The sequence below is a fragment of the Podarcis melisellensis genome (assembly GCF_964234715.1).
Source record: "Podarcis melisellensis genome assembly, chromosome: 1".
NCBI classification, from domain to species: Eukaryota; Metazoa; Chordata; class Lepidosauria; order Squamata; family Lacertidae; genus Podarcis; species Podarcis melisellensis.
In genome coordinates, this window is record NC_138528.1 from 84,696,205 (window position 1) to 84,710,709 (window position 14,505).

At 45.7% G+C, this 14,505-nt stretch overlaps 1 protein-coding gene across 6 annotated transcripts in view; it reads right to left on the reverse strand.

Moving 5' to 3' along the window:
• Positions 1 to 4,322: 4,322 nt before the first annotated feature.
• CRYBA2 (crystallin beta A2) overlaps positions 4,323 to 14,505 on the reverse strand; it is a 30,269-nt gene continuing 20,086 nt past the window's right edge. The window contains exons 3-7 of one of the 6 annotated variants that reach the window (XM_081924154.1): positions 12,397 to 12,591; positions 8,965 to 9,133; positions 8,535 to 8,676; positions 4,992 to 5,134; positions 4,323 to 4,594 (exon numbers count right to left, since the gene is read on the reverse strand). In XM_081924154.1, the coding sequence (XP_081780280.1) occupies positions 4,447 to 4,594; positions 4,992 to 5,134; positions 8,535 to 8,676; positions 8,965 to 9,122 (591 nt within the window). In that variant the 5' untranslated portion in view covers positions 9,123 to 9,133; positions 12,397 to 12,591 and the 3' untranslated portion in view covers positions 4,323 to 4,446. Of the gene's footprint in view, positions 4,595 to 4,991; positions 5,135 to 8,534; positions 8,677 to 8,964; positions 9,137 to 9,820; positions 9,927 to 11,151; positions 11,173 to 12,396; positions 12,592 to 14,505 lie in introns of those variants that run through there. The other 5 variants (XM_081924153.1, XM_081924156.1, XM_081924158.1 and 2 more) reach the window with 5 other exon arrangements.

Below are 14,505 nucleotides of genomic sequence, written 5' to 3' on the forward strand. Positions count from 1 at the left end.
GCCCTTGGGGCTCTCGCTAGGCCACGCTGCTTCCCAGGTAATGCCACTCATTGGCCCTTCTCCACACTCTCTTCAAGTGCTTTTGTTTAGCCAGAATGTGTCATTGAATTGTGATAATACCTCTTGTTTCCTGAAAAGAAGTGTGTGCTCACAGGTGCAAACTGCTTGTGTAGCTTACTGTATAAAGGAAAGACACATCTGTTGCTCTGGCCATTTTTGCAGCTGCCCTGCACCCTCCACTGGCATGAAGCCCCCCAAAGGTTCCCCAAGAGACTGTAGCCCTCAAGCTGAAGGAGATTCCCCATCCTTTCCCTCAAGACCCTTTCTTGAGTTTTTTTTCTGCACTGCACAGTAGCCCAGCTTTCCCAAACCTGTTTGCATGGTACACGAGGACAAGCTTAAATATTGACCACATTCATATCTTACATTTGAAGTGCTACAGTACCACTTTAAACAGGCATGGCGACTTCCATGGGCTCAACAACTTTGATTTCTCAAAAGCTCAACAGCTTTGCTAGCCCCCACCAAAAATCCTGGCTATGCCCATAATGGCTTCCCACAAATGGTTATTGAACCACCCTGGGAATTGTAGCTCTGTGAGGACAATAGGGGCTCCTAGAAATATTTGAGGAAGCCATGACTATTTAAAGTGATGGTATTGCACTTTTAAATGTGCAGTGTGCATGTGGCTGTTGTCAGAGAGGTGCAGTATGCTCTGAGCAGCTGGAAGCTCAAGTAATGCTTGGAAATGTTATTGCAGGTACGCCATTTCAGAGCAGTGGGTGAGGGGATTCATCAGGGTATTTTGAGCACATTGAAGGTTAAATGGCATATATGCTGTGTATTTTAAGAGCATATCCAGTGCTGTATATATCTCCTTCAAACTATAGGAATGTTATTAACATTGGATGAACAGGCATCCCCCCTTTTTTTTGAAGCAAGGGGGTCTGTGCCTTTCTCATGCATATGCTATGTGGATCAGTAAGTAGAACTAGTGATCTCACCACAGGTAATAGGTCCCCCAGGAATAATCCTTGAGTCCAAAATACTGTTTGTGGAAGGGTTGCCACCCCCTGGTTTTGCCTCCCTGTGTTACCACCCCAGAGGAGTTAATGAATCAATCATTGCATGATTACCGAGTGAAAAGTGCATTCACATGAAAGCTATTGCTCTTGGACATCTTGCACCCAAGGTACCACATGTGTATTGTCAGCGAGGGCAGATTACTAGAATCCAGAGAAATGTGGGACCTGGAGATTAATTCTGCAAGACAAGCACATGACTCCGACCCTTTTCTGAGTAAGGAGATGGGACGCCTCCCCCACCCCAAATCAATTGATGCAGAGGAGGGGCTTGGTGGGAATTGGTCCCCACCCTCTCCTCCGGTGAAGCAGAGGGAGGGGATATTCATTTGTAACCGGCATGCAATGGATTGCAGCCGAGTGTCGGAAGGGAAGCCCGGCTGCTAGTGTTTCCCCCACTTTACTTCTGGGTGGGTTTGCTCGCTGCAAACGAAAGGCGTCCAGTGCCGGATTTCTGGGCGGATGTGGCTGACTCTGAGAGGTGGAGCCTGGCAGTGTTTTGCTGGAGGGAGGAGCCCCAAGCAAGCAAAGTCAATTCAGTTCAAAGCAGCTCTGTTGGCAAGGCTTGTTTATGTAAGGCTTGCCAAGGTTCACGATAAGGGATGTTTGGAGAGGGAAAAGGAGCCATGCACCTACAATCAGACATGATCTTTTCACCAGAGGCCACACCTGAGTTCCTTTTCATTCAGTGTTGCAAAAATGGCACAGATTTTGTGGCACCTTGCAAGCTAACAAATCTGTTGTATGGCATGAACTGGCCTAGAGTCTGCAGAGACACATTACATTCCTGAGAACAAATGTCTTGCCAACATGGGCTTGCCAAGAGTAGTGACTACTAATTCCAGGGCTGCCCAATTCAAGACCAACAAATCCATACACAAGTATAGCTAATAATCTTCTTTGTCCTGGAACAAATGAAGAAATAAAAAAGAGAATCCCTCTGAATGCATTTTGCATTTTATCAAGTAACTCCAATAACCTTAAAACACTGGGATTAGGGATAAGAGACTCCACGTCAAGAGGAAAAAATTACCACCTCTAGACACTCTGCTTGTGCATTTTACAATTCCCACCCAAAGCCTGCTTTCTCTTTGACAGGCTTTGACAGTATGGTAAACTGTGATCAGCAGTGACCAGTAGCAGCCCAGCTTGCTAGGACTGACAGCAGGTCATCTATTGATTCCAAAAGCGAATCTGAATATTAGGTGATACACTGGATAAGAAAAGTCAATAGGAGTCAAATGGGTAGCTTTAGCATAGAAGCTGGAGGGAATGTTCATTCAGAGAATAAGGTCAGCTGGTATTTCGTGTTTCTCTTTCATTTTCTAGGGCACTTCCAGACCATCACTATTTCTGGCTGGGATGCAATCATATACAGTGGTACCTCGGGTTAAGAACTTAATTCATTCTGGATGTCTGTTCTTAACCTGAAACTGTTCGTAACCTGAAGCACCACTTTAGCTAATGGGGCCTCCTGCTGCCACTACACGATTTCTATTTTCATCCTGAAGCAAAGTTCTCAACCCAAGGTAATATTTCTGGGTTAGCGGAGTCTGTAACCTGAAGCGTATGTAACCCAAGGTACCACTGCACCAGCAAATTTCAGTGGCACAGTTAGAGTTGCACCACAAACCCACTTCCCCCCAAAATCAGACCTCTTCCCAATAAGGAGAATTACAGGAAAGGGTGGGATAATACTTGCTTTATGCTCCCTGAAAACAAATCAGGATGAATGTTCAAAAAACAAATTGTCTTGAAGCAAACTTAGTTTCAGTTCCCAATTAAGATTGCCCACTTTAGCCAGCATTGGCAAGTGAAATGAATGACCTTCTGATTTCTACACACCAATCTGCTAGTAAAGCAAACCACGGTGGGGGGGGGTATTTGTGGCTTTTTTGGAGTGGACAAGTCTACTTCAAGTTTGTGAGAGTCTTGCCCACTTTACAGATGGTGGGTTGGCTATGAAGCAGATGTGGTGTTCTATGAAAGGACCTGTGTTGGTTTAACTGGTTGCTCAAGTTATGTGATATGTCAGTGCTGCTGTTTTGATTCAACTCTGAGTCTTCTATCTGCACTCTTTGTTGCATAACTTGTCATGGGTCATGTAACCTAGGAAATAACATCCAGAGGACAGGACTAGAACTAATGTATGGAAGGTACAGGGAAGCAGTTTTGAGCTAAACTTCAGGAGAAACTTCCTAATGGTAAAAGCCATTTAACAGTGGAGCAGACTTACCTAAAGAGGTGGTGGGCTTTCCTTCGCTGGATACATTTAAGCCAGGTATGGGAAAGATTTGGCCCACTGGATGTTGCTACAGCTCCCATCAGCCTCAGCAAGCATGGCCAATGCCCAGGGATTATGGGAGATGTAGTTCAGCAAAATCTGGAGAGCTAAAGGTTCCTGACACCTAATCATAGCTGTCAACGTTTCCCTTTTTTAAAGGGAAATTCCCTTATTCTGAATAGGATTCCTCACAAGAAAAGGGAAAAGTTGACAGCTATGCACCTAATTAAAGCAAAGGCTGTCAAGAATGCTCCAGTTGCATCCTGCATTGTAGACAGGGATGGGCTAGATGACTTGCAAGGTCTTTTCCACATTTATTGTTTTATGAATAGATTCTGTTCACGTTTGGATCAAACCTTTGGCTCCTATCTCTCTGTAATTGGGCTGTACCAAAACCTGTATTCTGAGTAGCTGAGGGGGGAACCTCAGACTTCTCCATTTCCATTGCGAGGGGTGTGTGAGCTATGTCTCCACAGTCACAAGGGGAAGAAAGAAAATGAGCCATTGTGCCTTTGCATAAGGATCCCCAACTAAGGTTGCCAACTTTTCAGCTGGTCTCAGGAACTGTGCCATTAACAGCAGCTTGATATGTGCAGGCATTAGCAGATAAGGTTTATCTTCATGCTGTGAAATGAAGATTTCATGCTGCCAGATTTCTGAATGTGAAGATGCGGCTTAAAAACACAAACACAGACCAGGCCACTTTTTCTGATTGGTTGGCAATCCTACTGTGGCTCAGTTTTAGTTTCCTTCTGGTGTAAAAAAAACAAATGTTTGTCTGTACCTTGTTGAGGCTTTAGGGATGGACCTTCAGTGTGTTGTTGTGTGTGTCAGAGACAGTGAATTCTGCTTAGCTTTCTTGGTTTGTATGCCAGCAGGTAAACCAACCAGCCTGCTGGGTATAAATTAATTAATTAATTAATAATAACAGATGCACAAAAAGAAAGATGGGTTTGGTAAATGCCTTTATTGGCTACCAGGTGCAGGTCTACTGCTTGGTGGGCCCTTGGGCGCAGAGGCAGGTGTGGGGGATGCTGGTGGAGTGCAGGAGGGCCGATGCTGCTGCTGCTAAGACACAGCTCAGTGCTGGACACGGCGGATGGACTGGATCTGGTTGGTGTGGGCCTGGGTGCTGTATTCGCTGTACTTTTTGTATTCACCATTCTGTCTGTCCCGCTCCAGGACATATTGGTAGCCCCGGTACCCTGGGTATTGATATGCCACCCATCTAGGGGATAAAGCAGAACATTGGCAATACAGGCACTTCCTACACCGAAAAAGGGATGGTTCAGCCCTGCTCCCACTGCTTTTTAACCCATATCCTTTGAGGGGTCCACTCCTCCTCCAGCAGCTCTTACTGATCAACCAGTCTCAAAAGGGCAGGACGCAATTGGGGAAGGAGACCGGGAGCCTGGGATAGGTTCTCTTTAAAAAGGGAGGCAGCTATGGCAATCCCAGGATTGCTACTGGTTCATCTAGCTAGCTGGTTCATCCAGCTAACTGGTTCATCCAGCTAGCTGTGTTCTTGGCAAAGTAAGAATGAGGTTATGGGAGGATTCCTTTCACAGAACCTGCGGGGTGGGTGGCCCTTCCAACTTCGCTCCAACTCAGAAGGCATCACTTACGCTCCAGAATTGACCTTGATAGAAGCCACCTCCTTGTTGCCCCAGCCCATGGCCTGCAGGGATGGATAGTCATCGCTGAGCTCAAACTTACGTCCTTGGAAGTTCTCTGCCTCATACAGGGTCACTTTGCTGTCACTGTGGTTCTGCAGGATAGGTTAAAGTGGAGGATGATTTGGTGTGAGACTGTCACAGGCAAAGACTTTTAATACCCAACAGATAAACCACAAGTTCACCATGAGTTGCCTAACAGATGAGCAAACACACCATGGTTTATTTCTCCTACATTTGGGTTTTTTTCCAGCTGCCCTAGCCTCGTGTCTTTTGGTGAGTGTCTGCGGTGAGGTGGTGAAACACACCATGTTTATGGAAGGGTACTGGAGTCACAGATAACACCAAGCCATAGTTAAAACAAACCAAGTGTTGTAAGCCAATAATAAACCACAGTTTCATATGGTGATTTGTTGGCAGTAAACAAACCATAGATACTGCTGGGCAGGGTTCACACATAATGCTAAACCATAATTTAATAAACCATGACTTAGTGTTGTATGCAAACCAGGCCAGTTATGACAGAGGAAATGAAGAAGGCAAGATCTTTGAATCTAAAAGAACACCATTTGCTATTCCTGCATTTTTATCCACCTTCCCTTTCAGCTCTCCTTTTCTTCACTTTCTTCCCTTTATTCCCCTGTGGCTAAGCCACTGTCCTATTGGCAGGTTGGATTGCAGTGATCAGATTGCAGTGGATGGTAGAGCTCCTCAGGCATTGCTCTGAAGGGCCCTTTTCCTGCACAACCAGCACCTGCCAAAATTCCCTGATCTGTATTATGGACTTGCTCCCTTCTTCCCTACCCCCTCTAATGCCAGTCCCTTCAACCATGTGAGGTCTCGTCATCCTCTGGATGATGCCACAATGTTTATATTTGCTTCCCCTTATGACTGGACCTCTGCGTGGCCCACCTCCCTTCAAAAACCTTTTGAAAATCCCCTTTTCCTATAAGGCTTTTGGCACAACCCCTCTTAATCCCCATCCCCTACAAAGCCTAAATGAACTGTAGACATATACTGTAAACTTCTCAGGAGCTAGAATCTGTATTTTGCTTGACACACTGTAAAACTCTGTGCACAGTGGTGATACTGCATGTGCACACACACAGAGAGAGCGCATGCAAAGGAGTTTTATAATCCATTGCCTCTGGTTTTCCTAGATCAGAAGTCGGGACCTCCAGACATTGTTGAACTCAAACTCCTATAATTCCCAGCCTGCATAGCCAGTGGTCAGGGATGATGGGAGTTAAGAGACCAGTAACACCCGGAGGACCTTACTTGGACATCCTTGGGGACTGTGTGTGCTGCTGCCAAGCAGCTGTTGGTGAATGACTGTCAAGCATCTTCATGGGTCTGTCTGTTAACATAGTCCCCAGCAAGCACCAAAGAAAGGCTTGGGATTCTATCCGTTATGCAAAGAAAACCCTCCCGGCTTTCCAAGTGGTCAGGATGTGTAGTCTCTCGCTATCCTGCTGTGGACTCAAGGGGTTAAAACTGAAACTGGGCACAGCTGCATCCCCCCTCCCCCCTCCCCTATCACCCATTCCTGCAGGCTGCACTCCGCCAAGTGATCCTGCCAGCCAGAAACGAGATGATATCTCACACCCCTTTATTAAAGCGCGGACATAATCTGACTGGTTGTTATTAAAGCCCAGAGATGAGGACGTGCAGAGATTTTAAACCCCGGTTAGGAACAGAAGCAACCGCTCTTCAAGATGGAGTGATATGCCATACTGGCTATAGCCTGTTTGGAGCTGGTAGTATACATTTGTCCCAGAAAGCCTGGCTGACACTTGCGAAAAACAAACAAAAAAAACCTTTCCTTTTCAATGCCAACCTTTCCCACCCTTGACCAGCTTTCTGACTTTAATGCTAAAAAAAAAAGCACCCCTCCCAACTTATTCATTTGTCTATGGAAGCTTTTTAATATATGCCACTCCACATTCATTCATTTATTTAGTTTGCTTCTGCCATTGAGGCAGAAAAGGCCCCAAAGCCATGTGCCAAACTGAGCTGTATGTCTCTCCTTTCTGCCCCAGCACTGTACAGTGAATGAACACCTGGTTTCCCCCATGGGCTTGCCTTAGTTCAGTCCACTCTACTTATGGATTGGGACACTTTTAGACAAAAAGGGAGTCCAAAGCATGTGGTTCATTTTAGAGTTATTTACCACCTTGGCTTGCAGGGTGTGTATTGTTTGTCAAACAGCATGGGCCTCTTATTGATCTAGCCGAGGGACTCAGCCTTCTGACCCAAAGATGCTGCCATAAAAGCCCCAATGCACAGCACTTCTGCAGAGAGCGATCTAAATTCTTCATTCTCCTCGATTTCACTCATTTTAGTGAAAGCAAGGGGAAGGTCTTGGAGGGAATTGTTCTACAGCAGTGATTTTTCCCCTTTAAATTTGAAGCTGGCAACCCTAATCTGAGCCTTTCATTGGTTCAGATTAGGGTTGTGGGACCCCAGACCCTGATGAAGCTTTGAGCAGAAGGGAAATATTGTCTCATCACTGGAGGACTAAGATGGCGAAAACCAAACTGGGAGCCACTGTAGAAGATGCAAGAGCCCTCTCGACATCTGGACCTAGCAATCCTGTCTGAGATAAAAGCTATTTCTTCCCCATAGCCACCCTCATTTGTGAAAGGTCATGAAGATAAGCAGGATTGCAACCGTGTTTGGCCCTGTCCTCTTGAGTATATTGTTAACTGTTTATATGTGTCCCTTCCCTCCCCGGTTATTGAGTCACCATCTGGAGAATGGGCTTTTACCTTTAAGGCTCCCCAATAATGCAGGTGATGAGATCTCTGCAGCTTCTCCAAACCCCTTTCTCCCTTGTTCCTTCTTACTGCAGTCCTTGCCCTCATTCAACACTGAGCATAATTTTACATTTGCCCTGAGCCCCCGAAAATAAAAAGGTGGAAAACAGGAAGAGTGCCATGGTTTTACTTGACTGACAGGAGCTATACAGAAATCCGCAACAAAAGAGTTCTGATGAAGAGCTCTGTAGAACTCAAAAGCTTGCTTGCTACTGGATTAACAGCACTTCATTTGTCTCATAAAAGCAATCACCTTCACCTGTTGTGCATCTGTGGGATATCAGTTTGTCAGATAGCCTGTTAATTTCATTTCAGCTTTGTTAATGTCACTCCCCCTGGCAATTTCACTGAAACCACCTTTGTCCTTGAAGACTCTTCTGTCATGCTTCCACTTAATTTATTACAGGCAGCAAATGAAATCGGTATGTTCTGGAAGTAGCTTTGGTTAGAAGAGTGCTTTTCAGAGAGATGGTGCTTGATCAATGAAATATGGTGTTGGTGTTGTTGTTGCTGTTGTTTTCCACCACCATTTGGGGATCCCTTTGCCCCACCAGATAGTTTTGTGTTTCCTTTTACTCTGTGCTCTCTGGAACAAGACCAGGAGGCACCCTTCTCCATTGGGGATTGGGTCCCATTCAGGTGTTTTTTTAGAGCCAAGAGAATATATTATTACACTCACAGCACACTTGATAGTCCGGAAGGAGAGCAGGTGCTCGGTCCTGTAGCCACTGTTCCCACTCCAGGCCTCCCACCGAGGGTAGTCTCCTTTCTCCAAGATGAATTGCTGCCCTTGGTATTCAGGGTACTCAAACCCCACCCAGCTGTAAAGATGAGAAGAGAGAGAGCGCGAATGCTGGTAGCTTCAAATTTAAAACTCACAATAAAATTTAAAAATCAAAATCAAATATTGCTCAAACCATCCAATAACTGCCTGTGAAACATTATGGGGTGAAAGACTGGCAGAAGCCCCCTATGGAGTTCTCTCTCTCTCTCTCTCTCTCTCTCTCTCCTTCTACCCATCAGCCATATATATCTGTGGATTCTCCAAGCATGCTGCTCTTTTCAAGCCAGCTTTGCAAATATTGCTCAATGGACACCGAAGCACTTACGGGCCACTTTCCACCTTGATGGAGCGGATCTTGCGGAAGCCACGTTCCATGATGCTGGGACACTCCATCAGAAACTCACAGCGCTTCCCCTGGAAGTTTTCTTCCTCCCAGACGGTTATCTTGAATTGACCCAGGGTCTCCATGTGCTGGCTGGTCATGGGCAGCTCTTCTGCTATAGAAATGCAATGTTTGTGGGTTTTTAATGCTTGTTTCTGGTGGTGAGGGCAGCAGGGTGGGGTCAGCCGTGTCCCCCTGCACTACCCACAGAAAAGCCAAAGTACACCCTGTTAGCAGCTATCATGGAGTAGCATCAGCAAGCACCATGCCATACAGGTAAGAGAATGGGTCATGGAGAAGAGACAGACAGTAGCATCTGAAATGCTAGAAAAAGTAACCGAACTCTGAGGAGGATTATCTGGCTAAGTGATGAATTGTACAGGCCAAGAGAGTCCATGATGCTCCTTTTCATCTATTCCTCCCCAATTTGTCATCTCATTTTACTAGCACCTATCCCTGGCTAATTTGTACAATGGAGCAGCCCCCTGTCCTTGCTGACCAGCGGCTGGATTCATGCAGATGGTGGAGTGAGTCAGTGGGAAACGGGTGCCTACACACCCAGCTCTACCATTAGACAGGGCGATGCAGCTCACCCCAGGGAGCAGGTTTGAAGGTCCTATTAAAGGGACCTTATTTCATTTTATATTTTACATGGTGAGTCCTTTAAAAGAGACCCTGTGGATACAGAGTACACATGTTCCACGGGGCCTCTTTTCAAAGACTCACTCTGTACTTTCTGACTCGGGAGCCAAATATATTGGGTCTTTTCTTTTTTCTTAAACAGAGCCAAATCTCATACCTTCCTTTAACCTATAGTTCAGTCAACATCTGCAAGCTCTCGTAGGGCTGTCAGTCCCCATGATCCAGCTGTATTCCTGTCTGTTTATGAAGTATGTTGTCTGGAGCTGAAGGGAAATCCAGAATCCAAGTGACAGCCCCCCTCCCCTCAATGGAATTTTTTTATTTTTTTTTTAAAGCTTCCTTTACATTTTTATTACACACAGCCTGGTGCCAGAATTGTGCCACTAGATTTCTGCTGGCCCCTTCCATCTTACCTTATAGTGCACACTTACTTATACACACACCCTTCAGTGCTGTGTTTGACTTTCCTGCCAATGCATTCTAATTGTTACTTTTAAAAGAACAAAAGAAAAAAGGATAGCCCTGTTGCAGTTGTGGGTCATACAGAATTATAGAGGTAGATGGGTCTGAAATGCTATTCAACATAGCCCTCTATCTAAAGGCAGGACCAGTCATTCAACAACAACACCCATCAACTAACACAATCCAGCTTGCTGCCAGCAAAGAGCAGGTGCATCAGGAAAGGTGCCGATAGAACAAACATCTCCAAGTAATAATAATAATAATAATAATAATAATTTATTATTTATACCCCGCCCATCTGGCTGGGCCCCCCCAGCCACTCTGGGCGGCTTCCATAGAAACCAGGAAACACTAAAATATCATACATTAAAAACTTCCCTGAACCCTGAAGTAACTCATGAAAGCAAGAGAAACCAGTACAGAACCATACCCTGGAGGCATGTGCTGAACCTTTCCTGCCCAATTCATCCCCTTTGTCGGTTGACCCAGAAATTATGAGTTGAAGTCCTTGCAGAGAAATCTTTCCCCAGTGATTCTCCAAGGGAAGGATATAGGGAAGGGGGAGACACTCAATTCCATTCACATTTAAATTCACATTTTCCAAAGCAATTATCCTTCAATTTTGTACTTATCCCAATTTTGCAATGCAAATCTCAAAGCAAACAGTGTTTACAAAAATGCATGTATTTGGGGAAAGTGTGCATAGAAATGAATGTTATGGGAAAATAGCATAAAAATGCATTATATTACAGGCAATTGCTAGCAAAAATGTGTTCATTAATAAACTGCATCCAAAAGTATGTTTATTAGGAGAAATACGCGCTAAAATGCAAATGAATTTTTATGAGAATTTAGGGAAATAAAGCACAAAATTGCTCCAGAAATATGAGGTATAAAATTTAAGACTGGAGAAACCGGGAGAACCAAAACTGATAGGTCCTTCCATCCCGACCAAGATACCACACATCAGGACACAGGGGGTGGGCCACTGGGGCTGTTTGGGGAAGGCAGGGGGCTGGTACTTACTTGGCTGGCAGTGCACGGAGGCAAGAGTGGTGGTGCTGGGCTGGGGGACCCCAGCAGCATTATATAGCCTGGCTTGGCCAAGTGTCCAATGACTGAGCACCAATAGGTTGTGCTGAGTCAGCAGTGGCAGCTGTGGGAGGTGAAGCAGCCCAGCCCCAGCCCGGGCTGTCCATTCCTCTTACCCATCATGGCGAGATGCCTCTCCTCTCTCCTGAGGCTAACAATGGGAAGCACTGGGCATGTTTGCTTAGCAGCGGAGGGACACAAAAGACAAAGGCCCTGACGTGCCATTTTTCTTTCACCCTCCGAACAATGCCTCTGCTCAGCCGGAGGATTAAGAACACGGCCCTTTCCCAGGACATTGCACAGGAAAGGCTGACAGCCATTCCACAGGACAGAGAAGCTACCCCTGGCGCCATCAGGGATGGCACTCTAGAGAAATGCCTCCCTCTGCCCCAAGTGCCTCATACTTTCCTGTCCCTGGCATCGTGCCCCTCAGAGTGTGAAACCTTACTGAGCCTATACATCTGGGGTGATTCAAAAGCCCTCAAATTAGCTCCAGGTTTTGTGACTCAGATTCCCCCTCTTGACTGTAGTTTCCTTCTCAGAGCTACAATGGGGAGCACCCTGAACAAACTACAGTTCCCAAGTTCCTTTGCAGGGGGGATCATGTGCTTTAAATGTGTTTTGGATATGCTGTAAATGTATGGTGTGGGCTTGCCACACCAAAGCGATAAGAATGCACATTTCTGCTTTGGCACCCTTTACATTTTACCCTTTGATTGCTATACCACAGGGGTGGGGAACCTGCGATCTTCCAGGTGTTGGTGGATTACAGTTCACATCCTCCCTGACCATTGGGTGTGCTGGCTGCGGCTGATGGGAGCTGCAGTCCAACAGCTGGTGGGTTACAGGTCCCCCAGCCCCTGTTGTACCTAGATGGGGTAACAGCTGTAGGAAAAGTCTCCAAAGAAGTAGATAATAAGCAAGAATCCACAACGAAAGTAAGCTGGAGGCATATGTCAACAACTAATAGGTAAATGCCACAAAAGCATGTTATTTAACTTTAAGAATTCTGGGAACTGTAGTGCACAGTTACCATTTTCAATCACCCTTAGCAAACTACAGCTCCCAGAATTCTTTGAGGAAAAGATTGTGCTTTAAAAGTATAGTATACATGGAACCATAATGTGTGCACAGCCTTGTGGGGTTGCGTTCCAGCCACAGTGATGATACAGTACTTGCCTTGCACAACAATGAAGGGCTGTCCATTTGTATTTCAGAGTAACCTCTGTGGTAGCCACACCTGCTTCAGTGGCCTCCCAGCCGATTCTGTACTTGCAGAAATCCTTCCACGAAAATCCAGCACTCAGTTGTGGTTGTTGAGAATCCCACCCTGGCCCACAAGGGGGTGCAGAAGGGCAGGGATTGTTCAGGGAACTGCAAAAGAGAAAGACAATGGACTCACTAACTGAAATGAATCAAAACTATTTCCCACTTGCTTTCCCTTCCTGATGTTCTATACCAGGCTTCCTCAACCTCGGCCCTCCAGATGTTTTGAGACTACAGTTCCCGTCATCCCTGACCACTGGTCCTGCTAGCTAGGGATCATGGGATTTGTAGGCCAAAAACATCTGGAGGGCCGAGGTTGAGGAAGCCTGTTCTATGCATTATTACAGTTCTGTATTGGTAGATCAGGCGTCAGCAAACTTTTTCTGCAGGGGGCTGGTCCACTGTCCCTCAGACCTCGTGGGGGGCCGGACTATATATTTTTTTGGGGGGGGATGAACAAATTCCGCGGGCCAGATTTAGAAGGTGATGGGGCCGGATCTGGGCCCCAGGCCTTAGTTTGCCTACCCATGGTTTAGATGTATTATTGATCTGTTTTTCACCCTTCCAACTCCCCTCTCCTTTTCTCTCAGGTCTTCTGAAGACTGTGACTCTGTGGACAGAGACCTATTGTTCTATATTTGTACAGAACTTTGTGCATATTAGGTGCTTTCATAAGAGACCAGTTATGATGTGTGTGTAGTTTGATGGGGTCATAGAGAAGCTGTGATCTTAGGCTCACAGTTATCACGCTAGTCAGTATTTTCCCCCTTCGGTTACATTTTGGCTTTTAACCGGCTAATTAACTGATTTCCCTTAAATATTCTTACATATTAAATTAGGCACTTCACATTTATAAAGATGAGTGGGGTGCATATGTAAAATAAATACATGGCAAACCTCAGTGAAGTTGCTTCTCTGAGGATACTGAGGGCAACTTAGTACCTCTTAGATGTGTAAGGTGACCCATGTGACTTCAGCATTTCTGAGATCCAGGCCCATGAGTCAGATGAGGCAACCGCCTCACCTGGAAGGATCCATATGGGCTGCAAATCTGGCCTCCAAGGAATGCTTCACTCACCAGTACGGCAATAGTGCCAGCGGCAGCTGCAACATGCTCCTTGGAGGCCAGATATGCAACCTCCTTGGCAGCCCCTCCCCCATGCTGCCTACACAGCAGATCTCCCTCGACTGGTCTCCAACTCCGTTATGATCAGTGTTAATCTTTATTTCCCCCTTTTTCCTGATGTAGATCTTCACTCCCCTCTTTTTTGTGGCAGGGTTTGTGTGCCATTATGCATTCGTCTCCTCCAAAATATGGGTTGGACTAGATGACCATTGGGACCTTTTCCAAATCTACAATTCTATGGCTCTATGTATCTTGTGTTTTTATCTTGTATTTTTATGCTGTGAACCATCCTGAGATCTTCAGATGAAGGGCAGTATTCCGATTATACACGTGTTTGCATACTTGTGTATAATCGGAACACTCATTGAAAGCCTGTAAACACCTCATTCCAACCCTGCCCCATTCTGCCTCCTTTTGTGACGTTTTTGTGATGTTTTCAGGTCGCTTCCAGGTTTGGCACAATGCATGCGTTTGCAGTCGCACACATATGAGATGAGCCTAAAACGGTCGCTGGCTGTATACAAATTTAATAAATAAATAGTTACAAATGTCAGATTGAAGCCATGCATTCTGATGTGATGTGTTTTGTGGCCCCACCATTTTTATACTTTCATTGTCATTCTATACTTTGACCCCTAAGTTGTTTATGGATCATCAATGTGTTAGGAATGGCTTGGGTGAGTTGAACCTCCCCTACGCTAGGAAGATGAAGGATTAGATGAGAAGACCACAGCTGCCCCCATAAGGAAAGTGGGGATGAGTCTCAACAATTGTGCTGTTTAACTTTGCATCAAGGGGAAAGAGAAGGCAGCAATATGCCCCCCAGCATCCAAAGGTGATTCAGCTCCTTCATGCCTTGGAACAATTGCATCTCATGCCCTTCTGCCAGCTGTTCT